Source organism: Panthera pardus, unplaced genomic scaffold (assembly GCF_024362965.1).
Source record: "Panthera pardus isolate Hobbes unplaced genomic scaffold, ASM2436296v1 HiC_scaffold_13, whole genome shotgun sequence".
NCBI classification, from domain to species: Eukaryota; Metazoa; Chordata; class Mammalia; order Carnivora; family Felidae; genus Panthera; species Panthera pardus.
In genome coordinates this window covers 79,231,887-79,259,331 of record NW_026526688.1, presented here as the reverse complement: position 1 = coordinate 79,259,331, position 27,445 = coordinate 79,231,887, and the positions used below count along the sequence as shown (strand labels likewise).

General features: G+C 38.9%; 1 protein-coding gene across 4 annotated transcripts in view; it reads left to right on the top strand.

The window, feature by feature from the left end:
* ARHGAP10 (Rho GTPase activating protein 10) overlaps positions 1–27,445 on the top strand; it is a 321,716-nt gene that overhangs the window by 270,657 nt on the left and 23,614 nt on the right. For all 4 annotated transcript variants that reach the window (XM_053901202.1, XM_053901200.1, XM_053901201.1 and 1 more), the window contains one exon: positions 21,972–22,131. In XM_053901202.1, the coding sequence (XP_053757177.1) occupies positions 21,972–22,131 (160 nt within the window). The remainder of the gene's footprint in view (positions 1–21,971; positions 22,132–27,445) is intronic.

Sequence of the window (27,445 nt, the reverse complement as noted above, 5' to 3'; positions counted from 1 at the left end):
TTTTTTGTTGTTGTAATTCTCCCAAGTACAGGGGAAGTTCATGAGGCTATATGAGATATATTCTTTGTTATTCTCATTCAAGGCCAAAGAAAAATTTTAAAAGAGATTTGGGGAGTGGGAGACAAGATGGTGGTCATCTAAATTTTGACCAAGCTCTTTCTTTATGCTAGTTCTAATTTTAAACAGAATGAGGCATTCATAGGACTAGTTTTTATTTGTATCTTCTTGAGTAGTTAGGTATTCTGTTGCCCATCTTCTTTTGTACATGATCTAGCAGTTTATTTGTTTAGGCAACTTAAAAAATATGATTTATAGCGAGTTGAAAACAGAATCATCTTGCAAGCCAGTTGGCAAGATTTAATATTATTATAGAGTAGGTCTTACTTGGGTATCGTTGGGTTGGCACTCTCACACTTGGATCCCGGATGTGCTAACTGCAGCACATTTTGTTGAACATGTGTTATTGTAGTCCTACAGTGTGACAAGGATGGAGAGCCTTATAAGCATAAAGTGAAAATGTAACTGTTAAAAGGGAGATAGATAAACAACGAAGCATGATCGTTTCCCTTCTGTTCTAAGGAGGAACATACTGTGATACGGATCAGTCTCTAAAATCAGAGTAGCATAAATAAGTTGTATGTAGATGTCCTTTCAGCTGAAATGACACCAAGGTAGATTTTTAAATGATTACCTAACATTTAAATGTCCCATATCAATGAGAGTGATGCTGAGAGCCACCTTTGGTATTTGGAAAGAATCTTGTTGAATAATGAATGAGGCATAAGCAAGAGAATAGAGAGCTAAAAAGGAGGCTCTTGGAAGGTCTTTTGAAATGTAGATTTTTAATCCTAAAGTATGGAATGCCCCTGGCAGTTTGGAGATTTTCTGCCTCTATCATTAATTAGTGATTTTTCTCATACTAGAGACTAAAATCAGAATTCTGTGTATCTATTGAAGAGTTTTTATAAACTCTGCATCATGTTTACACATGGTTTCTATTTCAAGGCGTCAGTATTCTACTCTCCTTCTGTCACTATACAGTAAAATAATGAGACAGCATGGTAGCAAGTGCCCAGTGCTGGGCTGTCGGCCTTATGGGCCCTGAGGAAGGCAACCCCAGGGCTGCGGTAGGTGGGAAAGGTGTCATGGTTTCCTTGAGCGGAGCCATTTTGGCAGTTGGTTGGGGCATGATTTCAGGTGAGGAAACTAGCTTGAATGAAGGCCCGGCAGCAATGGTGAGTAAGAATAAGGCAGGAGGGTAAAGAAGAGGCCAGCTTGATCAGAAGGGGGCAGGGTTGAAGAGTAGTGACCAGTGAACCCAATGAGATGTTGCCAAACCAGGGGAGGTCAGCTTAAGGAATGATGGTTAGAAGTCTGGTCAGAGGACTTTGTATTCTGATTCTACTCAGATAGCTTACCCTCTCTAAATCTATCGTATTAACTACAAAATAGTAGTTACAATGTGTGCTACTGAGGATAGTTGAGAAGGTTTAGGTGGTTAATGTGCTTAATATAGTGTCTGGTATATAGTAAACACTCAAATCCTAGCTTCTGCTATTCAATATTATTATTAAAGACAGAGAAACGTGCCTTATATATAGAATGATAAGAGAAGTTACTGTTTTTCAGCAAGGGAGAGTTGTCACATGGAAAATAATATTAAAGGAAGTTTAATCTGACTTAAATCTGTCTGTAAGAATCAGAAAGGCCATGGTAAAGGCTGGTTAAGTAGTTTAGGTTTAGGTTGGTATGGTGTTGAACCAGCACTAGGAATAGAAGATAAATCTGGGACAGGTGTTAAAGCAAACTGTTGGGACTTCTAGTATATGTGCTGCCGAAGCGAGCACAAACTGTTGGGACTTCTTAACTGACTCGATGTGGAGGATGAAAGCAGATAATCAAAACGATGTCTTCAGCCACATTTTAATATTTAGACCACCTTTTCATCAAAACGAAGGAAATACCTCATTTTGTTAGCATCTTCAATACATAGTGCAATATGTAACCGCTTTGGAAAATAGGTTTAATAAAAATAGTGTACAATGTATTAGTGTAAATAGTATATATGGAAAGTCAGTGGAAAGAGGAAAATATTAAATAGTACCAAATGGTATGTCTTCTTAGAGAAAGAATAGTCTCATAACCGTGAGCAATGGAGAGCTCATTTCTTTTCCCCTATTTACCGCACAGACCTATATCCACATTCACTCATGTGCTGGGAAGGTAAAGGTTGCGAGGCAACCACCAAACTAAAAGACGATCATTTCAGTAGAAGTCAAGGGTGGATAGCAGACAGTCATGGCAGCTCTGTACTCTCAAATCTCAGTTCCCAAGAGAGCGTCTTTAGAAATTGCCTTCATGAAAACATGCTTTTATCAGTGAGTTGTAACTGCCCTGTCATCCCCACAATGTAAGAAGAACCACTGTAAAACCATTGTTGATGGGAATTTTCAGTGACATTCTACAGCTATTGACATTTTATTGTAGACATAAGCTGATCAGCTTGACACAGAATTATAACCAACCCTAAGTAACTGGGCACAAACAGATCTCCGGCTCAAGCTTGGCGATCTTCCCTTGATTCTTATCATTTTTTTGGCATGACACTTCATGGGTGGACGCTGGATAATAACTTCCTGAGTGCCAAGGCCCCTTGCCATTTCTTCGGGGCAATGTTATGATTCCCTGACATGGAATTACTGTATTGTGAAGTTAAATCTAAGACCAGGCTTGAATCAGTGACAGTATATGTAGACAGATTATTTCTTAACTCACTGTTACAATGATGAGATCAATGGGATGGAAAAGGCAGCCAGAAATTTCAGGGCTGTAATTGAGTTGTGGCGTACCCATAAATCATGCAAGCTGCCTCCCCTGCATTGGCGTCTCCCCAGAAGCCTCCCAGAAGCTCAGCCCCCCTAATGTCAGCGACAAAGCACACGGCAACTTCTTATATGACTTCCTATATAATCTTAACTATGCTTCTGTGTGGGATGAACATTTCCCCCTTTCTCTGGAGGGAAAAGGCTTATTTAACGCCTTCAAAAAAATACATAGCTGCTTCTGTGGTGAAAATAAGTTCATGGCAGGTAACTAGAATTTATAGAAGAGAGAAAAATTCTTTAAAGCTTGTCTCCCTGTGGTGTGGGTTTTTTCTTCACTTCTAATAGCTTTTATTTTAATTTCTAGTTCTGAATTCAAGCAGCTGTCATTCTCTTTATAGCCCTTTTTGAAACTCCTACAGCGTAGGAGGTAGCTGGGCTGTCTAAGAAACATCTTTTCAAACCAACCAAAGTATTGTTTATCCTGAATGAAATAGAATTTTTAAGGCTGTCAAGAGTGAGTGATTTGAAGCGTTTTCTTTGATAGCCAGGAAGATGAGCAGAAATCTTAAAGAGGGGAAGGTATTATCTCAATGTGGCCAATTCCAGGTAACTTCTCTTACCCAGAAAAAACTCTTTTGAACCATGATAAAAATTACCACTAAGTGAGGGTGTTGTCTACAATTAATATAACAAAACAAACCTGTGGCAGCTCATTTTTACTTATTGAATTCTTACCAGCTGTTGACGAAAAAGAATGAGATTGAGTCAATAATGGAGAATACTCCTGTAACTAGTCCCCTCTAGTTGCCCTCTGTGAACTCTGGGTAGCAACTTTGCAGCTTGGTTCCCTCTGAGGGCTCATTCCGCTTTCCATGGCATTGCTGTGTACCCTCTGAGCAGTATCTGGAAGTTGAATGTTACTCTTGGATGAAAAGAATTCTTCAAACCTATTAAAATGAATTATCAGGCTGACGTTTTGCAGATACTAGTATTCTCTAAAGTCAGCAGCATGGGGTGCCTGGGTGACTGAGTTGGTTGAGCGTCTGTCTCTTGATTTTTGCTCAGGTCATGATCCCAGGGTCGTGGGATCGAGCCCCACGTCAGGCTCTGTGCCAAGTGTGGAGTCTGCTTGAGATTGACTCCCTCTGCCTCTCTCTCCCCCACTTGCACATATATTGTCTCCCTCTCTCTCTCTCTCTCTCTCAAAAAAAAAACAAAATTAAAATCAGCAGCATGATTTTTTGGGCTTCAAATGTGATTATGGTCATGATTTTATTTTTCTCTTTGGGTCAGAATAGAATAATATTAAGTCTTTATTAACTCAGTTATTTGACAGGTATATTCTTTTTCTTAAAAATTTTAATAGTTAATGCAATAACAGGATACAGAATTTGGAGGGTGGATAATGGTGATCAGTGACATATACCATACTATATGCCAGACACTGTTTTTAGCAATGTTAGTTAGATCTAGATAATCCTCATAACCATCTGAGAGGTAGTATTATGATCATCCCTATTTTATGGTTCAGGAAACTGAGGCCCAGAGATCAGCAAGTCACCTGTCTCACAGCTGGCCAGTGACAATGCCAGGATTGAACCCAGGCAGTGCAGTCCCACAGCCTGGCCCCTTTTCCACGCTGCTAGTGTGCTGAACACAAGTGCTGCAGTGACATCTCCTCTTCCCTGGAGTCCGTAGACATGGCCTGTTTGCCTCTGAGTCTTTTCAGAGATGCTCTGCATTTCAAACAGTATGTCAGTTTATTCTTTTTTTAATTATAGGAATGATTCTTAGTTTTCTCATTGTAAGAAAGTACTGGAATCAGAATAATGGTCTTACTGAAGGAGATGCAGGTGAAGAGAGAGCCAGAGATGTGTATGGTTGTAAACCTGGGGCACAATGCACGGTGACAGAAATGGGCCCTCCAAGAGAAAAGGGGGTGCTCATTTTTCTGGGAGGGGGAGAGGGAGGAGCAGTCATTTTATTTCAGTGACATGTTTGTTTTCATGTGGTTTATGCAACCATTTACCAAAATGGACAATTACCTGCTCTTGCGTTAGCTGTAATGCAGATCTCTCAGGTACCTGGTGCTTCAGCGGGTTGTTAGAGATGTGTAAAGGGAATGCAATCAGCAATTTGATGCTGCCTGAATATATTGGATTTTGCTGGTATTTTTTTTCCCTCTTTGTTCTTCGTTTTATTAAAAAAATTACAACAACAGGTAATAGGTTCCTTGGTTTGAAACCCAAAAAAGTATACAATGATGTAGTGACAAGTGTCTGCTCCACCCTGTCAGCTCGTTCCCCTCACCCGGCTGCACCTGCACAGGGCATCTGCAATCACTGACGGTACTGGCTTGAGCCATATGGAAGTGCCATCTTTGGGTTTCAAAGTTATCGAATATCAGCAATTTCAAAAAAAATTTTTTCATTAAGTCAAAAGTACTAAAGCATCAGGAATTTCATGTAGTTCAACCTACAGTTTCTTAAATCATTTCAGAGTTGAGATCCAAATTGGATTGCTGACCACCGTTAGTAGGATCATGCCATGTGAAATTGCTGTTTGTGTGCATCAGAAATGATTGCAGAGCAGTGGTTTCACGTGGTTAACCTGTCGTTTCTCACCCATCCTTCCAGAATCCGATATGTATTTAGAAGCAGATATGAATATATTGTTACCTTCTTCTTCACCCAACAGCCAGTTGTACTGAATTAAAAAAAAATTATAACGTACTCATTGTTGGTTTTCATGTTTCTACAGGGAGCTCTCCTTCCCCATTTTCACTGCTGTATAGTATTCTATGTGTTCTGTTGTACAGATGTATTCCTAAGAGGGCCCTGTGTTCTATAGCCCAACTCAAGTATATGGTGGAAGCCCTTTACTAACCACACACACTTCCAGCCTTCAGATGATAGTAAAAATGTTTTCCCAGAAATCATACACATGGGGCAGGGCCTGGGTGGGTCAGTTGGTTAGGTGGCTGACTTTGGCTCGGGTCGTGAGCTCATGGTTCATGAGTTCAAGCCCCGCGTTGGGTTCTATGCTGATAGCTCAGAGCTTGGAGCCTGCTCTGGATTCTGTGCCTTCCCTGCTCGTGCGCTCGCTCTCTCGCTCTCTCTCTCTCTCTCTCTCTCAAAAATAAACATTAAAAAAATTTATTAAAAAAAGATAATACACATGGTATGCTTTCAAGTGAATAAAAGCAAGCTGTAAACAGAAATTTCAGAATAATCTTACTTCTAGAGGAAAAATTGTGTAAGTACATGTGTAAGCATAGAAATAAATCTGGAAGCATATTAATCATTTATGACAGTGGTTATACTTAAAGGATGAGAGTCATGGTTTTCTTCTTTATACATACCTGTAATTCTTTTTCCTATATTACTGGTTACTTGTCATACACACATACATATTACTTGTCATACACAAATATTGTTATACATATTTGTACATATTACTTTTATGCACCATATTGTTATACACACATATGCATATAAACACATGAATATACATATATATCACATAAGTATATACCACATAAATATATAAATATGTGTTGAAGTCACAGAAGTTTCAGCTTAACACTGATGCAAGCTGTGCTTGGTATTTAGTGTGCTAAGTGTAAGTTTAAGATTTGAAGTGGAAAGAATGAAGCAGATTCCCTAGCAAGAAGCGTATGCCATTGTTCCTATGCCATTGTTCTGGCAAGAGCTGACTTGGACAGACTTCACTGGTGCCACTGTGAGAATGGAGGGCTCTTGTTGCTTAGTGGTTTCCCATTTGATTTAATATATTTCACCTTCTACCTGGGCTGCTGTCTCAGAGCCACATTGTCCTAGCATTTTGGGGATCGCTATCACTGGAAAGACTTAGGTAGCAAAGAGTTGTATTGACTGGTAGAATTGTTTGTGGTGAAGTTTGGATTTAAAGTAACCTGGATTTAGGGATGCCTCAGTGGCTCAATTCGTTAAGCCACCGACTTCAGCTCAGGTCATGATCTCAACGGTTTGTGAGTTCGAGCCCTGCATCGGGCTCTGTGCTGACAGCTCGGAGCCTGAGCCTGCTTCATATTCTGTGTCTCCCTCTCTCTTTGCCCCTCCCCTACTTGCATCTGTCTCACTCTCTCAAAAAAAAAAAATATTAAAAAAAATTAAGTAAGCTGGATTTAAATCCGTGTGCTTTCTCTCTTTTATGATCATGGCAAATTCGCCCCGAAGCCTCACAAGTTTGGGGCAATAAAATTTCACGTGATTTTTTTTTTTTGCCAAGAATATATGAGTTAAGAGTTGTAAACCACCCACTGTTTTGTAAATACTCAAGAATTTGAGCTTATTTGTTGAGGGCTTCATGTATGAAGTAGAGGGCTTCAAATATATTTTCATATATAGTATACTTTGAAAGAAAATGTAACTCCGTCTTTTATTTTTGTCAAGCATAATGCCTAGGCATATTGGTTTCTAGTGTCTTAATTTGGCCTTTGATGATACTTAACATTCCTTAGGTGAGGCAGCTGGCAGGGGAGGAAGACGGGTAAATAGCCAGGAGTCCAACAGCCCTCATTGTCTCAGCTGGACTGGAGTTTGTGTTCTGAGCAGTGATGTAAATTTCCTGAGCTGTCAAAGTGTCAGGCTTCCTCAGAAGTTTATGGAAGACAGTTTGATTCAGTATCTGATTACTTTTTGGTTCCTAAGGATAATAGTACATGGTTGTTATATTTTTTGTTTGTTTATGTAGGCAGAAATCTGAGTCTGTAAATAATACCTCAGGACTGTGATGATGTTGTAAAAATGCTCTCTGCTTTACAGAGTAAAGCAATTTGCTTTGACTTCTATTGACATTGCAACTGAACCGGTCTTATTCACTTTATAATTGAATTGCTACAGACTTCCATCGACCTTTGCAAGTGGTAGAGGTGGTTCCTGGAGTTGTAACCTAATGCCTATTAGCTGCTGCTATAACGTTATAATGGGGTCTTATGTTTTATGTCATGTGATATTAACACAGCTGATTCCCTCATGAGCTTCTCCTGGCATACACGTTTGGTGTATCTTAGCTGTGTGGTAGATTTGGGGGCAATCACCATACTTCATTTTTTAAATCTTTGGGCAACAGAAAATAAAATTTGCTGTATAATTTTATGGCCACTTCATTACATCTTTTTATGCCTTAATGTGATGCATTAATTTAGAGTTCAGGAGTTGCCTTTTGCCTCTTACGTAATCTTTTTGGGAGATGATTATCTGTATGTAGTTTTGTTTTGTTTTGCTTTTGGGATTGAGAGTAGGAGGTTATTCTGTTGAGATAACCTTTCCTAGACACAGTTTCAGATAAAGAAATTGTATTACCCAAGTGATTTCTTCTCATTTAGCCACTGACTGTCATTAATCTGCATGTTATTTAGCTTCATTAAGGTTCCCATTATCGTTTGTCTTGTTGGACGAGGGCAAAATGAAATGAGAGGAATTGGGACATCTTGCCCCCTACCCAGCATGACATTGCTTTAACTTGTAGCAGAACTGAGAATTTGGGTAAGTGGGACTTGAGGAACCTTTCCTTCCACTTGGCAGTTATAACTTGTCTCAGTGCACCTCCCACTGCTGAGAAACACAATTAGCTTTCTTTCCTTAATGGGCATTTGGCACGGTTAATTTCTTAGGCCTCCTCCCCCTTTTTCCCTAATGTAGGACTTAGGGAAGATTTTCTGATCAAAGAACCTAAACTTTACCAACAGTAATCATTTACCACTTTCCACTCTATGGATGGTTAAGAAGAATTGCCTTTGAAAGGTAGGGGTGGATTTGCTCTTTTTAAAAAGAATATCCAATTACATTAGCATTTCAAAAAGTTCAATTTTAAAGTCAAACTTTGAGTTTCTTAACCTATCTCTATTATTCTAATTAGTTTAAGAAAGGAGCTGTGTGTGTGCGCGTGTGTCTATTTTTCCAGTTAAGGAAAGCTAATGTATAAGATAATATGATGTGATTATTCTGGGTATCTTGCCACCCTGATGTCTGCAAATCAATAATTCTGGGAATGCTAGTGCTAAGGACAAGGTGCAAAAACAAAAAACACTGGATGAAACTGAAAACCCTGCCTTTGGAGCAGTAATTTAACAGTGAACCACTCTGGAAGTCACACTCCTTAGAGCTGGAACTGTTGGATTTTTCACTGTCTGCAATGATTTCACCCAGTGGTCTGAGAGCAAGTAGACATAATGATGTACTTCTAAGACTTGGATAGAAAATGTGAGGCCGTGGACAACTAGATTGTCTTTGGCTGTCTTTATTAAAAGTAGAATTCTATCCTAGATGGGTCATTATCCTGATCCAGTATGCAATTCTAGGACGTCTTATTTCTCATGAGTCAAGTAGTATAGTTTGAACCTGTGTTTAACACTTTTCAGAGAACAGCTCTGCTTAATGCATGCTAACTGTTCCCCTGCACTGAATCATTAATGAATTCTTTGATTGCTCTTGGCCTTAAAATTCCATTGTTGGTCCCCCTTCCATCTATTATGTTGGTTTTATGAAAATCAGTGGAAAATGTTTTCCTTCTACTGTTTCATATATCTGAAGCTTCTCACCAGCTCCTGGACTTATTTAGCTTTATTTATACAAGTCACTTCCATATTTTTTGTTCAGCGTTAGGTTTTATTTACAATGCCAAGTCTAACAGCATACTGACCTGAGGGGAGGGAAAACAAATTTAGGCTTATTCTAATTTACACCAGTCAGGGCAGCATTAGAATCTGTTTTTTGACATGGTGAAATATAGCAACTCAGACTATTTTAATGAAGTAGGAATTATGTCAGAAAATACTGGAAATAGATTTGGGAGTACTGTATTTGATACAGGGCATCCCTCTCCTTTTCAGTACACTTTACGTCCTGTGTAACATTAGGAGGAAAGATGTCTGTGGCTCGAAAGGGATTTTATTGATGTCATAATATCTGCCACATGTTGGAAACTAGGGCAGCGTGACTATGTCCCTGCTTCGTTCAAAGGTTGTGTTTTGAACAGGCTTATATAAGTTAGCAAAACAAACAAATGAAACTTCCTACTGCAGCATTTGTAATTCCCTTCCACTTTCAGCCTTGTCCCAACAGCTTAGTTCCCAAAGCTGTTGTCTGTCTGCGTCTGTGACAGATGTTTATTCTTGCGGATATCTTTTCTCTCTTTCCCACCTGCTCAGCCCTCCTCAGCGTCGGTCATAAAGCCTGAATGTTTGGTTCTTAAGTCTTCCTTGGGTACAGTGTCATTAGAGAAGAGACACCAATTGGGAAAAGATGTCAAAATACTCTAAGCAAGACCATACTGGTTATTTATTACTGGGCAGCCCTATTTTAAAAGATAGAAAATAAAGAATGACAAGAAAATGGATCCAGGCCCAAGAGAAGGATATTAACCACAGCAGCTTTGTTCACCCCCTTCTGCTGAAAGAGTCCACCTAATTTTGATTAAAGTCACCCTCAAAAGTGTAATAGATCATGTTTAGTCATGAGTCTTACTTCTCTGTACTTAGGATGAGTTTTTATTTGTCTAGTCACATTTTCTCATTGATTTTCACTGTGACTTTGGAGATTTTTTTTCCCCCAGAAAGTCTTAATGCCAATAACTAATGACAATAATAGTTAAGAATATTAGCTTTTTACTTTTTGGTATACCTTGTTTACATTAATTATAATATATAAGTGAGCCTTGTTGAATCAGTGCAGTATAATAAAATACAACAAATATATTTCAGTAAATTTTAGTTTTATTGAGAGTTTACCCGAACTAAATTTAATTTGACTGTTTAAACAGTCATGACTGTTGACTATCACTATTCTGGAAAAATGTCTATTTAAAATCGGCATAAAAGTATTGTGAACCTTTTTTGTTTCCCAGTAAACATTTTAGAGCTATAAAGTTCTCATTGATATTATTTTGCCGTGTTTCACAAATTTTGATACGAAATGTTTTTATTATCATTGAATTCTAAATTTTCCAAAATTTCCATTAGGATTTTCTTTTTTAACTATATTTAGTTTTCCCACATATGGAAATTATAAAATCTGTCCTTTTGTCTGTGAAGTTATAAATAGTTTGCAATTTTGATCTGAGAAGACAGTATCTATAATATTCAATCTTTGGTATTTAAGACTTTAATTTTCCTTCAAAAATATTCTATGTGTGTTTTTTTTTTAATTGAAGTATCATTGATACACGATGTTACATTAGTTTAGGTATAGAACTTAGTAATTCCACAGGTCTGCATATTATGCTGTGTTCATCAGTAGTGTCGTTACCATCTGTCCCATTACATCACTACTGTAATACCACTGATTGTATTTCTTATGCTGTGTACCTTTCATCCCCATGACTTACTCATTCCGTAACCAGAAGCCAGAACCTCCTATTCCCCTTCACCCGTTTTGCCCATCCTCTTACCTCATTCCCCTGGCAACCATCAGTTGTATTTATGGGTCTGTTCCTGCTTTGTTGTTGTTATTCTATGTGTTCTTAAAGAATATGTATCCTCTGCTTATTGCGAAGCGTGTGTGTGTGTGTGTGTGTGTGTGTGTGTGTGTGTGTGTAACAGATCACCTTTGTAATGTTGACTCTGTTTTGTTTTTGTTGTTGACCTGCCTGATAGTAGATCTGAGAGGAGTGTGTTAACGTCTCCAATAACAATTGTTGCTTTTTCTGTTTTTCCTTACAGTTCTACTTGTTGCTTAAGGCTTATATCATTAGGTGCTTATTTTCTTGCTGGATCATCTTGTCCCTTTACCATGTATAAAATGACTCTATCTCTCATGTAATTTAAGATCATTGTCTTAATATTTGCCTAGCACATGTTAATGTTTTTTACTTTCAACCTTTTGTTTTAAGCATGTTTTTTTGGTAGTCAACATATTGTTGGATAAAAAAATATATTTGGAAAGTCACTGTCTTTTTCTTTTTTTTAAAGTTTGTTTATTTGAGAGAGAGAGCGCGCTCGTGCGCGCGCTGCGAACACACACACACACACACACACACACACACACACACACACACACGGGGGAGGGGGAGGGACAGAATTGCAAGCAGGCTCTGCACTGTCAGCAGAGGGCCTTGGACTCAAAAACCGCGAGATCCTGACCTGAGCCAAAATCAAGAGTCGGGTGCTTAACCAACTGAGCCACCCAGGTGCCCCTGAAAGTCACTGTCTTTTAACTGTTAATTTTAATCCAGTTCTGTTACTGTATTTACCATTGTGTTAGGATTTCTATTATTTTATAATTTTTATTTAATAAACTTTGATATGCCTTTTCTTTCTTTTTCCTCCAAAAAACACACAAATGTTCTTCTGTTTCCAATATTCTGTTTTTGTTGCTAAGGTGATTGCTCTTATTTTGGGACTTATCTCATTTATCTCTTGGTTTCTTATACTTAATTATATGTGTTTCTCTCTCTACCCCTAATAAGACAAGTAATTTAATGCACTCTCTTCTGCTCTGGGCTACATTCCCCCCCACCCCCCACGTGGTATTTTCCAGAATTTTTGTTCTGGATCATTTTCATTATGTTTTTAACTTTTCTTTTGTCCTAGAGTTTTAAAAAGTTAACAATAGCATTATCAAGTTTGTTGAACATTTCACATTACTTCTTTGATTTAAACACTTTAATATTTTCTTTAAGAATGTTATCAGTGTAGTTCTTTGTGTGGCAAACCTTGGGTGTTTTTATGTATAATAATATGTTTATTGTGGCCTCACATTTGAATGGCTGTTTGGCATTTTGAATATATAATTACTTGCTCAAAATTCTTTAATGGTTTAAAAATATTACTTCATGGGGTTCCTGGGTGGCTCAGTTGGTTAAGGGTCCAGCTCTTAGTTTCGGCTGAGGTCATGATCTCATGGTTTGTGGGTGCGAGTCCCATGTCAGGCTCTGTGTTGGCAGCATAGAGCCTGATTGAGACACTCTTTGTCCTTCCCCTGCTCATTCTCTGTCTCTCTCTCCTTCTCTAAATAAATAAATAAACATGAAAAAATATATTACTTCATTATTGTGCATTCAGAGTTGCTGTTGAGAACTCTGATGTCAATCTGGTTTGTTTTTTGTATAATCTGCTCTATCAGGATGCTTTTTTTTGTTTTTTCTTTGTATTTGATATTCTTAAATTTTGCAAAAATGTATCTTATGTGAAATGTTTTATTATTTAAGTTTTAATTTTAATTCCAGTTAACATATAGTGTTATATTAGTTTCACGTGTACAATATAGTGATTCAACACTTCCATATGGCACCCTATGCTCATCACCTATTTAATCCATCCCCCAACCCCCTCTCCAACTTCAGTTTGTTTGCTAAGGTTAAGAGTGTTTTCTTGGTTTGTCTCTCTCCCCCTTTTTTATCTCTTTGCTCATTTGTTTTGTTTGTTAAATTCCACATAAAAGTGAAATCATATGGTATTTGTCTTTCCCTGACTTATTTACTTTGCTCAGCATTATATTCTCTAGCTGTGTCCATGTTGTTGGAAATGACAAGATTTTACTCTTTTTTGGGCTAAATAATATTCCATTATATATATATATATATATATATATATATATATTTTCAGATATATATAAATATATATATAAAATATATATGTAAATATATATAAATATACCTATATAAATATATAGGTATCTATAGTTATATCTATAGATATAGATATGTCTTCTTTATCCATTCCTGAATCAATGAACACTTGGACTGCTTCCATATCTTGGTTATTATAAATAATAGTGCTATAAACATAGGAGTGCATGTCTCCCTTTGAATTAGTGTTTTTGTATTCATAGGGTAAATACCCAGTAGTGATTGCTAGATTGTAGGGTAGTTCCATTTTCACTTTTTGAGGAACCTCCATACTGTTTTCCACAGTAGCTACACCAGTTTGCATTCCTACCAACAGTGAAGAAATGTTCCCCTTTCTCTGCATTCTTGCCAACACATGTTGTTTTATTGTGCTCTTGATTTTAGCCATTCTGACAGATGTGAGGTATTTCATCGTGGTTTTGATTTTCATTTTCTTAATGGTAAGTGATGATGAGCATCTTTTCATGTGTCTGTTGGCTATCTGGATGTCTTCTTTGGAGAAATGTTTCATGTTTTCTCATATTTTAATTGGATTATTTGTTTTTTTGGGTATTGAGTTTTATAAATTCTTTATATATTCTATATATATTAGATATATGATTTGCAAATAATCTCCCATTCTGTAGGTTGCCTTTTAGTTTTCTTGATTGTTTCCTTTGCTGTGCAGAAGTTTTATATTTTGGTGTACTCCCAATAGTTTATCTTTGCTTTTGTTTCCCTTCCCTCAGGAGACCTATCTAGAAAAAAGTTGCTTTGGCCAATGTCACAGAAGTTATTGCCTATGGTTTCTTCCAGGATTTTTATGTTTTATGCTTTATGTTTAGGCCTTTAATGAATTTTGAATTTATTTTTGTGTATGATGTAAGAAAGTGGTCCAGTTTCTTTCTTTTGCATGTTATTGTCCAGTTTTCCCTGCGCCATTTGCTGAAAAGACTGTCTTTTGCATATTGGCTATTCTTGACTGCTTTGTCAAAGATTAATTGACCGGGGCACCTGGGTGGCTCAGTCAGTTAAGCGTCTGACTTCGGCTCAGGTCATGATCTCTCGGTTCGTGGGTTCAAGCCCACATCAGTTTCTGTGCTGACAGCTCAGAGTCTGGAGCCTGCTTTGGAATCTGTGTCTCTTTCTTCTCTCTGCCCCTTACCTACTCGCGTGTGCACGCTCTCTCTCTTTCTCTCTCTCTCTTTCTCTCTCTCTCTTTCTCTCTCTCTGTCACAAAAATTAATGTTAAAAAAAAAGATTAATTGAATGCATAATTGTGGGTTTATTTCTGGCTTTTCTATATTGTTCCATTGGTCTATGTACCTGTTTCTGTGCCAGTACCATATTTTTTTTATTATCACAGCTTTGTAATATAACTTGAAGTCTGGAATAGTGATGCCTCCAGCTTTGCTTTGCTTTTTCAATATTGCTTTAGCTATTTGGGGTCTTTTGTGGTTCCATACATATTTTAGGATTGTTTTTTCTAGCTCTGTGAAAAATGCTATTGGTATTTTGATAGGAATTGCGTTGAATGTGTAGATCGCTTTTAGACATTTTAACAGTATTTGTTCTTCCAATCCATGAGCATGGCATGTCTTTCCATTGTGCAATATTTTCTTTATTCCTCTGTTTGGCACTCTGAATTTTTTGAATTGAGGTCTCTGAAGATCCTTTAATTTTGAGGAGTTAGTGGTTATTTCTTTAAATCTCTATTTATTTCTTCTTTTGCGACCAGGGTGTTGGCAATTTCACTTCTTTTCTATATTACAGATCTCTAAATATCTGAATTTTTTTATTTGTTGAGTTTGTTATCTTAGTTTTCTTTGCATTCTAGAAATTGTATAAGTCCATTGTGAATGAGGATTTTGTGTGTGTACTCGTGGCTGTGATGAGTTGGAACCTCCTTCTTCTCCTTTTTTTCCTACTCCCTTTCTGGCTCTTGCCTCAACCTAAGTGCTTTGGTTCAGAACCAGGTCTTATTATCCCTGCTCATAAATCACATCCTGGAGATGGGAGGGGTAGGCATGTCAAATCTAGTTTTCCTGCTGAGTGGGGAACTTGGTCATAGATTATTTGTTTCCGTATAGTTTGGAGAACATCTCCTAACCCCCAGTTCCACATGGAGAACCTGGTTCCAGCCCCCTGCCCCATGCCTGGTGTATCATAAGTGTGTTGTACTTGGGACACCACAGGATTTAAATGTCTGTCTGGTTCTGCTGGTTTCAGTAGGTCCTGGAGTCAGTAATCCTTTGGCTTATACTCCCACTGACCTCTGAAGCTCTGTTTCCATTCTGTTCCATAGATAGGTTTAACATATTTTTGAATGCAGTTATCTTTTTATTTAGATATTTTTAAAATGTTATTTTATCATTTTGGTGGTGGTGGTAACAAGTGTATGTGGGAGGGAGGGGTGGGTTCTACTTAAAATTTCATTGCCTTCTTGCCTGGAAATTTCCTGACTGACCTTTATTGTAGAAGCATTACTGTGGTGTTAAAAGTATAGTTACTTTATTCTCAGTAAATGTTTCTTTGATCCTAGTGATGAACTGTTTGAGACTTAGAAGCACCTGTGACTATCCTGACTGACAGGTGGCATATTTGTGTACCTGTGTAGCTGTGTTGGTGGCAGGTAACCCAGAAGCACAACTGTGAGGCTTGCTGGAGTTAAGTTCAAGTTCGGTTAGGATGCTGGATCTTTTCTTTCTATGCTTTTTTCTTTCCTCTTTTCGGTCCCCCTTTCCTTTTCTTTCTTATCTGCGAATACATAAACCAGGATGTTTAAGCAAGAAAAACGTGGAATATTCTTGCTACTAGGGAGACAATCCATTTCTGAGGAATAACAAAGTTTCTGTGGTTTCATAATGTACGCAAACATTTTAGGCTAAGTGGAAAACAGCAGGTAAGAGATTCAAAGGGAACTACCCCTGACTTCTTAACAGTTACACAATCCATTTGAGAGGAAGACAAAAAAGAAATGAAAGGGAAATGAAATGGAAGGGAAAACTCAAAGCCTTTTTCCCTCCAACAATACGGAAGCAGTTCTAATTAAGTGAAATGGCCAGAGATGAATGGAGAGAATCATTTGTCATCGTCAGAACAAGGAAGTTCAACCACTAAAGTAAAAGCTTATCCATCTATTAAAATTAAGGAGATGAGCGTCCTCTTATGTTGTTAGATATGGTAGAACTATCAAGTTCTTGTTTCCTCCTCTAGCTCTAATTTTCTGCCAGCCTTTGAAGTTTTAGTCTATCATGAAAGTAAAACCCTTGTTCATGTACTCAGGGTCATAAAAAAAAAAAAATCAGACTAATAGTGAAATGTAGTAGCTATCATGAAAGGTATGTCCTCTTACATGCTATTTTGCCCAATTTTAATGAAAACATATGGCTGTGAGGGAATCCTAAATATTTGCAAAATAACACTTCTCTGTATTTATCTTAATAATCACAGCAACAATCATGACCACCACCACCGCCACCACCAATAATCTTGCTTTAAGGAGAAGCCTGATCCTTACAGCTGAGGTTCCTCCAAGGTTCTCTTACTTTTCTGCAGCTTTCCTTTGCCTTCTTCCAATGCCATGACTTCAGTTCTACCTCCATGACACTCAGAACACACACACACACACACACACACACACACACACACACACACACACCCAACAGTAACTGTCCCAGACCTCTTTTCTGAGCTCTGGAGTGTATAACCAACTCTTCTCTGGCTATTTTCACCTGGATTTTTTTATTGACACCTCCAGCCCAGCCCAAGGTGTCTGCAACTAGTTTTATGATCTCTCACACCCAATTCCCTCCTTGCTTTTTATTCCCTATTTCAGGTAATAATTCTACCATTCATCTAGTTGCCTAAGTCAAGAACTTGAGAGTCATCTTAGGCTCCTCTCTCACCCTTCACCTTTATTCACAGAGTTCTAGTGAGTGTACTACTGAATATCTCTCTTTAATATTTATATTGAGAGAGGGAGAGACAGAGAACATGTGCATGTGCACTTGTGTGTGAGTGGGGGAGGGGTAGAGAGAGAGGAAGAGAGAGAATCCCAAGCAGGCTCCATGCTGTCAGTGCAGAGCTGACATGGGGCTCAATCGTATGAACCAGGAGATCATGACATAAGCTGAAATCAAGGGTTGGAGGCTTAACCGACTGAGCCACCCAAGTGCCCCAGTACTGAATATCTCTTGAGTCCATTCTCTGGATCATGTCACTTCCCTGCTTCATTCCTGCAGTAACTTCCCAATGATTATGGAACAAAGTCAGATACCCTAAGGTTATATATAACACCCCACTTCGTACTCTCATTTTCTGCCTTTGATCTTATTCTCCAGCCAAATCCAGCTACCTGTGGCTCTGGAAACTGCCACATTCTCTCTTGTTTCTATGCTCTCAACCTTGATATTTTCTCTGTCGGGTTCTTTCCATGCAAGTTTGGCAATAATTTCTTCCTCTTCCTGTTGCCTTTCTCCCTCTACCACTGGCAGATTTGGAAACTTCTTTTTCTGGGTCTCAAAGCTCCTTGATACAATCATAATACGACCGACACCACCTCCTGTTGTGTTTGTCTTTACCTGACTGTCTTCTGCACTGTACTGTGAGCACCTTTGGTTTAAGGACTAATTCTTCACATTTTATTTTATTTTATTTTATTTATTTTATTTTATTTTATTTTATTTTATTTTATTTTATTTTATTTTATTTTATTTTTTTATTGTATTGTATTGTATTTATTTTATTTTATTATTATTTTTAAAATATAATTTATTGTCAAATTGGCTAACATACAATGTGTAAAGTGTGCTCCTGGATTTTGGGGTAGATTCCTGTGGTTCATTGCTTACCTACAACACCCAGTGCTCATCCTCAATGCCTATCACTCATTTTCCCTTCTCCCTCACCCCCCCATGCACCCTCAGTTTGTTCTCTGTATTTGAGACTCTCTTATGGTTTGCCTCCCTCCCTCTCTGCTTATAACTGTTTTTTCCCCTTCCCTTCCCCCATGGTCTTCTGTTAAGTTTCTCAAGATCCACATATGAATGAAAACATATGATATCTGTCCTTCTCTGACTGACATATTTCACTCAGCATAATACCCTCCAGTTCCATCCACGTTGCTGCAAATCAGGCATCCCTGATTCTTCACCTTTATAAGTAAGCATCTGTGGTATGCCTTGTATGTAAGTAGAAGCCTAGTAAATGCTTGTTGATTGAATAAAGAGGGTGAAAGATATCTGTGGCTTGAAAGGGGAGAAGATGATAATTGGAAGCTTTGTTCTGATTTTTTAACAATACTTTGAGGTTTGCAGATTTGGTTTTCTCCTCTTCAATTCCTAGAGGCACTGGCTTTCCGTATTCATAATATTCCACATGGCAGTGAGTCCACAGTATTTCCTGAAGATTTCTGGTTTGCCTGGCCCTGCATTATGTTCTCTAAGGATTACCAAGACTGAGGCCTAGTCTCCACCCTCAAAACATGCATAATGGAAATGGGGAATTAAAACCAGGTCGTGGCATTAGTGAATGCCAACTTGGTTGCTGCTGATAGTTGTGAGAGAGGAGAGAAGAGGCAGAAAAGGCAGTTGGCAAGTGCTTTGTGGAGAAGGTGGCAATTAAGCTGGATGCTGTGAAGAAGTCATTTTCTCTTCTAGGTGGTGGTAGTTCTATTTCTGGTGAGTTTCTTATCTCAGAGTCTGTTCATAACACAAGCCCTTCAGCACCATTTCTGCTCACTTACCGGAACAGTCTTGTTACTCACAGGTGATTTGTCTGCCTGTAGGTGCCTGTTAAAGGGTAACACCTAAGGGAACAGGTGTGTGACACTCCAAAGAAATGGAAGGTGAGAAACAATGAGAGTATCCAACCTTAATTCTCAAGTACAAATTAGTTTCATAGGATTCAAAACCTTTATTCCAGAAATCATTGAACGGAGAGTTTTTTTGTTTTGTTTTGTTTTTGGAATAAGTTTTATTATATTCATACTAGTTAAAAAGTCATAGTTTGATTTGGGGGAACTAAGGCTTCAGAAATGGTTGTAAGTATTTAATGCTTATATGCCTTTTTCCTCAAATGCAGTGATTCTCTAGTAGATAAGCTCATTCCGGAACAGTGGAGGAGAAAGGAATTCTGTGTGCACAGAAAGTAGGGTGAGGTATCTCTTCATTTGATCAGTTTGTGTAAACATATTCCCTTCTACCAATATTCTTTTCACTTGAGGGTTCAGATTGCTACTGTTTGGCAGGAAGGGAGAAAGAAATTCTCTTTAATAGAATGTGATTTAATATGTTGAATGACCGTTGGTGCTGTGTCAGTCTGCTTGGGAAAAGAATTTTAAGCAATGTAGATGAGTTAGTGTATCTGGTTGTAAAAACATTTCAGGCATCTTTTGAAAGTAACACTAGACCCTTGCTTTCCATTTCCCCAAAGTTGCTTCTCATTGAAATGTTTCTCCTTGTAGGAATGAATCAGGGAATAACTGGCCCCAGACTCTCATTTGCTGCTTTTGCTATGTCATGCGGTGCCCTAGAGACAGGGCATGAGGCCCAGAGAGCAGAGGGCCAGGATCCAGCCTCCTGAAGCCAGGAAGCTGCTTGCGCCTGACTCACTGCTGAGGTTATCCTGTTCTGCTTCAGAACTGATCCTATTTTGCTACTTCTAGCCAAGCCTTGAATTGGCAGCTGTCGTACAGGTACATGTTCAGGAGTTCCCAGGGAAGCTGGAGCTCCAGCCCCTTATTCTTGGGCATATTTGCAGAACAGAACTGGATGGATCTGAACTATGCAGACATAGAAAGAGAAGTAGCTTTAGTTTCAAAGTGGACTGTGTCCCAGAATGAAAATAAATCAGAAGGAAATCCTGGTGGTCTATCAGCGGGTTATGGTTTATTTGCCTGAAAACTGGCCCACGTATGTGGGGCTGAGTTACTCCAATTAGCTAGACACTTTTGTGGTGAAGGGCTGTGGAAAAAGTGACTTCACTGAAAGAGGAATCCTCCAGCCTTCTACGCTCCGTGTTTGTGAATGGGCACTGAGCACGGCTTCACAGGGACACTTAGACCAGGGAGGAGACCTGCCGCCAGAGCTTGCATTCATCTCTTGCTTCAACGCACCTTTCTCGACGACACACTTAGGAAAGAAAAAGCTCAGAAAACTCTCCTCTACCAGAATCTTCTGCCCATGATTATCCTGGCATTCCCTCCTAACTGCCCCCATAAAGAATTCCTTTTTCCAGCCATCACTGCCATCTGTAACTCCTACTTTCCTGAATTCAACTTTTCTAGATCTCCATTTCTAAGATTCTCTCTCTTCGCCTGAGTTGTAAGCTGGGTCAGAGTTAAATAAGAATTATCTCTTACAATCAATTTTCAAGGTTAGCATCTTGGGATCTAGCTTAATCAGAGGCCAGAATTTCTCTTGTACTTCATTATGAGTAGGATTGAAATCTAAGATGGTTTTCTGAGAGCAAGATCCTTGCTGTTCCTGGCGTTCACGCAGGCTTTCCTTCTAGGACCGTGGCTGGGTTTTGGCCCTCCAGGTTGTGTATCATCTGCTTGATAGTTGTTGATCAACTATTGTGACCCATCATCTATAAAATCAAGGCAAAATCAGTGCCTCCTAGTAGAATATTTCTGCCTCTGCAAGGCAGCCTGGAGCAGTTAATATTTAATGGGGACTGTGAATGTGGCCGACGGGTCCAGGCTCTGATAGGTGCTATTCAGGTACGTTATGGTAGCTGGGAGTGCCGTGAAAGTAAGACCAGTTGAGGAAAACAGCTGCTCATGTGAGCTCTTTTTCATCTTCTCCATTTTTCCACCCCAGCCTATAATGTGTGCAAACGATACTAAATGTATTTCATAAAATGGTCCTCTGTGAATGAATAAATCATGCAATCCATTTAAAAAATGCTTTTTAGTTTTGGTTTAAAGTCATCCCTGCAGTCACTGCAGAGGCCTGATTCTTATATAACATCCTCCCTAATCTTCACAGGGAGATGGAAGTTTCTCTATGTCTGGGATTTTAATAAATTGAACTATTAAGTTGTAATCTAAGACACCAGCTCAGAAGACAAGGTCCCTTTAGAGTTGTTTAATTTATTACTCACTAAGTGGTGACTAGCAGTGTCTTAAAGAGGCTTCAGGTGACTGGAAAGTGAGAGGTTGGCCACTTTGGGGCTGGTGTACTGCTCTGAATTGTTCCTGAGGTTATCATTGATTTACAACTGTGCTCCTTAAACATTAGGAAGTCATTGTGGCCACGACTGAGGCTTTCACCTTTCATTGGAACTGATTTTATTGTATTTTTTTGTGGGGGAAACACCCCTCTCTATGTATTATCTATGATTTAGTTTAAGCATTTTTGGTTAAAAGCAAAAACAAAAAATTTAAAGACAGGACCCCTGAATAATCTCAGGGTAAATTATAAATATAATTTTGGATTTAATTTGATTGTATAATCAAATGATGCCATATAATTATTAATGGAGTGGTTTGTTTTTTTGTCAATCTCTGCATATTTGTTTGGAAGTTCATGTTATTTTCTTTTTCTTCCCTAGGTGACAGTCCTAACCTTCCTAAGGAGGACACTCCTACCAGTAATCTAGATTCACTTTCCTCCCCATCTCCCACGACTGCAGCTGTCCATGGGCCTCCTGGACCAGACAAAAACCACCTTCTCACAGATGGGGGCAGCTTTGGGGACTGGGCATCCCCTGTGTAAGTAGCTGTGTTTCTCTTTGGTGCTGAGGGAAGGAGGACTGGGACCTTCATTTTGAAGTTTATGTGCTGCATCGGTACTGAAGTGTTGGGTCTGAGGACCTCTGTTCTCTAATCAGTGGGACTACCTGAGGAAGCAGGACACATGAAAAAGGCCTTTCTTGACAGCGTCTCTGAGTTCCCCATGTGGAAAAGTGGATAGGAGCTGTTTCAAATCTGTTTTGAGTTTAATTTGTGGCAGTTTTGGCTTGCACAGAGGAAATTTGTTATTGTCCTGCTCAGATACTCGGGATGTCCTCTCACCAGCAGCGTAAACTTTTAGACCTAGGATAGTGTGTGCATTGTGATCAATAGACTCTTGAAACTGTCAGTAGAATGATATTTTAGTTGTTTGAATTTTCAAGAGCTTTATGCCAGTGTTCTCTGTTTTCTCCATAACATGCTGCATACTTGACAACTGGTGAATGAAATATCTGATTTTGTCATCTCAGTTTGGTTTAGTGCCAGGCGTGTGCAGATCAGCTCAGGTATATTAAGACAGATATACCAAACAAACAATACCATGGTCCTGGTTTGACTACATGGTTTGTCTTTCTGCATTGACCAAGCTGTGGAATAAATGCGGATTGGTGGTGGGATGGGACATCAAAAGAGTGTCAAATTACAAACAAATGCTCAGAGAACAAAAACAAAAAAAGAATCCCACTAATAATTACATGCCATTACTTGATTAGTCAATCACATTACATCCAAAAATACATTTTATAATTCAGCCTTGAGAGTATTTGGGCGTCTTGTCTTCAAAGTTAAAAAACATTTTTTTTTTTTTTTTAAATCAAAGTTGCCTAAAATAAGTCAGAGATAATGATGTCATCTGACCCTAGCTAGGCATTCTTGGGACTTTAAATGGAATCGGAAAGTGTTCCTCACATTACTCGGCTTTTTATAGTTACTGCTGGATTCACATGAAATCATTATGAACTTATTAAGTATTAAAAGGCTGGGAGACATTTGGTATGCTAAAATTTTGGGGTGACCTAAAGACTTTGAAAATGTAACTGAAAGTCCAAGTGGAACTCAAAATATGGAAGCATTCTCCAGATGAGATTTATCCCCCCGCCAAGATTGTAACACATACATGTTTAAATGCCAAAGACTGTGTATTGTGGACTTAAGTTGCAAAGTACTCGAACATGCTTGTCATTTTTACTATTTTTTTTTTCCAGAATAAAAATACTCTTTTCACTTTAGGGCTCCAAGCACCAGTGAAAGTGGTTACATAGGAACCTAGAATCTAATCCCGGGCACTCTGGGGGTAGAATTTGCATGGGTGCGTGTGGGTGCATGTGCATGTGTTTAAGCAAAAACCAGATTCCTAGTTATTTCTTTCAGTAAGTGTGTATCATAGTGGAGAACAGTTTAGTTAGTCCTACTTCTTCCGGAGTGGTTCTGTGGGAAAGTGACATTATAAGCCATGATATAGCCAATGCTCAATTCATAGCACGTTCATGCCTGAAACATGAAGAGCTTGATATTTTTGGTCATAAATCAAACGAGGAGTGAATTCCCCAGCTTCCTATTCATACAAATTTTAAAATGTCATGGAAAGCACTCCAACACTGAGAGGCCAAAAAAGCAGGGGAGAAAATAAGTAGCTGAAACAAGTCTGGAAAGATTTGTGTTATAATTTGGACTTCCTCCTACTTCAAGAATTTGGTTCTTTCTGTGTAGTGGATAAAATGTATGTATATTTCTCTGAATTATATAGAGTGTTCCTTGTGTGTCTTTTGAGGGGTTTTCTTCTAAGCATATTTCAGTCCAGATTGATCATGAAGTGAGGAATGCATCTCAAGCTTGAGCACACATCAGGATCACCTGGAGGGCTTGTGAAGCCCCCACTGCCGGCCCCTTCCCGGAGTGACCCTGAGGTTTGAGGGCCAATCTCTGAGCATGCATTTCTAGCAGAATGCCAGGTGATACAGACAAATGTCCCGCCCTCCCTCTGGTTCCAGGCATGTGTGGTTGTAAACAGCTTCCCTGAGGAGTGCAGTCAGGATAAGTGATACCTCTTCTTCACTTTATTTTCTTTTACGTCGTCTAGGATGGTGTGTTCCTGTCTTCAGGTCCCCCTCTGTGGCTCCCCCATACTTTGATTCTCTTTGCCTGAAATATCTCCCCCCCTTCTTTGCTCAAGGCAATCTGACTTATCTTTAGGGTCTAATTTAGTTTCCACTCTAAAGAAGCTTTCTCTAGCTCTGTAGTCTACAGGAAGATTCTAAATATCTTTCTCTGTCTATACCCAATAATGGACATTGGGAAAATACTGCCTTCTAGTATTAGGTAATATTTACCTTTTAGTGTTAGTTGATATTTAAGTGGTATATGTGTATGTGTATGCGTATCTATATACTCACAACAGTGTCTCTGCCTGCCTGCCTGCCCATTTATGTATTTTAGTTGGTGCAGGCTATAATAACAAAAATATTGCGAGAGCTTATTTATTTATTTCTGCTTAATGACAGAAATTTATTTCCCACAGTTCTAAAAGTTAGATTTCCAAGATCAAGGTGTCTGCATTGCCGGGTTCTGGTGAGAGCCTGCTTCCAGTTTGTGGAGTGCTTGCTGGCTTTGTGACTCTTCTTATAAGGACACTAATTCCATTCATGAGGATTCTGCTCTCAGTACATCACTGAATTCTACTTACTTTCCAAAGACCCCACTTCCTAATAGCATCACATGTGAGGAGGTAGGATTTTAACATATGAATTTTGGAAAGACACATTCAGTCCACAGTACTATCTTTCCCTCATTCCAAGATAGATTATAAAATTATTGATGATAGAAATTGAGTTTTATACTCTTCGAACTTTTTAGTGATCTTGACGTAGTTATTAAAGTAAGAAATAGAACATTATGCATTTATAAAAATGGTCTCCTTTTGGAAATCTCCTTTCTTTCTGTATATCACTGAATGTCTGTTAAGTAACTGTGTTTCATTTCTGCTCCATCTTCCTTCTTCCTTGTAGAGATTAACAGCTCTTCCTCCAGGAATTTCACAGAATTAATCTCACCATTTTCTCTGTAGAGCATTTTTCTGTTTCCTTACCATTTGTAAATTTGTTTCTCATTGTGTGGTGTTTTTTTTTTTTTTTTCCAATCCATGATCTCTGCACACAAGCTATACAGTATTGAATAGAATAGGCTCTGAGTAAATACTGATTAAGACTCCTTTTAATGAAACTAAAATTGCTGTGGGGTCATTAAACCTCTACCGAGGGCTTTAAAAAAGGAGGCAATGCCTGGACTGCCTGGTTTTAATCCAGGGTAGTGATTCTATATTATAAAACATACACTTGCCTAATCTCATGTCCTGAAAAATCGACAACTGTATATGGATCACATAGGACCCTGGTAGCTCGGCTGGAAAGAAATGCCATGACCCTAGCCGCTGGAAAGCACATTTGCAGAGGGAAAGCTACAGCAGCAGAGATTCTGATCGGGGCAGTGTGTAAATACAGCAGTAGCCTCTGACAGGTAGAAAACAATACAGCAGAATTGGATTTCTTGGGTTTCTGCTGATGTTTATGACTTGTGGGTATTATTCATTGCAGTCAATCAATCTGGAGCTATTACTTACCTGTACACTCAGTAAGGTGATGGGTGACTTCATTGCCAGTGAAGAATTGCTAGCTCAGTCTCCTTGGGGGACATTACATCATAGGTCAAGGTATTTCAGATGTTCCGAAGTCATTTTTTTTTTCCAGTAAAGTAGTTTTCTCTAAACAGATTTTCTTCCATTGTAAATGATGGAACAGGTTCTTGACAAGTAATCCTTTTGGGTTCCCAGCCCCAAAAGAAATTCTCTTGTAAGAAATAGCAGCCATTGCTATCTGCTTCCCCCAAGATTTCAAATGAAAAGGAACAAACTCCTTTTGTGCCCGCACTTTCCCACCTTCAAGATGGCGGCATCATGGAATAGTTTTTTGTAGCTGGGAATGTTGGTATCCCAAGGTATGGTTCACTGTGTGCTCTGGCAGGCCAGGCGGGCAGTAGATCCTTCTGTCCCATCTGATTAGAGGCTTGGCTTAGTTTATGCTGAATATTAAGAAAGTCCTAACCCATCTTTCCCAGTTGCTGCCCAGAGCTCCTCTTGTGCAACAGATTCATGCCTACCCAGACTTGATGCTGGTTGCTTGAAATCATCTGACAGTAGATTCCCACTCTCATTTACAGCCTTGGGCTGCATGTCGTCTGTAGGCTTAGTGTTGCACTCATTGGTAACCATTTGTATTCTTATCAATGAAATCACTTGCTTCGTTTGAGTTGTGCAAATAGAGGTCCCATAGACAACTACTTGCATTTTAAATTACTTGACTGGTGGTTCCATGATTGCTTTTTGGAAGTTGATGAAAACATTTGGTGGGCGATCTCACAGTACCTTTGAAGTTTGATTTGTGCCTTGGTGTACCATGACAAACCAAGAGTGATTTGTCTGAAGTTTGGAAAACTAATCACCTTAAAACAACTTTTAACAGATGTCTGTGAAATTTGGCATACACCTAGAAACTCTAAGTAATCGCGGTCATAGGTAAGCTTTGTCTCCACCTCCTCTTCCTCTCATTTTCTTCCCATTTACTGTCTTTTCCACCCCTTCGGGGAGGGCTACTTCAACCCCATCACTTCTTGATTTTACAGCTCCCAACCCTTCTTGGGCCAGGGGCAGTCAGTTCACCCTAGAAATTGGTATCTCATGTTTTTCCCTCTCTTGAAATGATCATTGTTTAAAAAGAAAATAAGGAATTTATCTTTTAAAACTTTTTTTCCCCCCCACATCTGTTTTTTTTTTTCCCTGACTTGACTAAAATGAACACAGAGTACTTTTGTAGCAAAGGGAAGAAAGCTCTGTAAATTTAAAAAGAGATCTGGCGAAGGACAAATCGCCCATCATAGGAATTTCCAGCATTGTTAGTGGTTAATGGGGAGATTGTATCCTAATAAGTGCATTGCTTTCCTCTGCTTACCTGTAGGCTGGCCCTGGTTATAGAACATGGTGGGTTACATTGAGATCTCTAGGATAGCTAGTGCCTTCATATGGAAGGGTGTCCTTTTTGGTGCCATGTAGTGTGAGGAGTGAACTGGAAGCCAGGCCCCCTCCCACTCCCCCCTCTCCCCTCTCCTTAGCAAAGTGACTAGCAAAGTCCCCGGGTGGATTCAGAAAGATTGAAGTCTAAGATAAGATGGCTCAAGTGAAGGCAGAATGGAGCCAAATGAGCAGGGGGAGCATGTGGCCTTGCCTTGAGCCCACAGCAGCCTT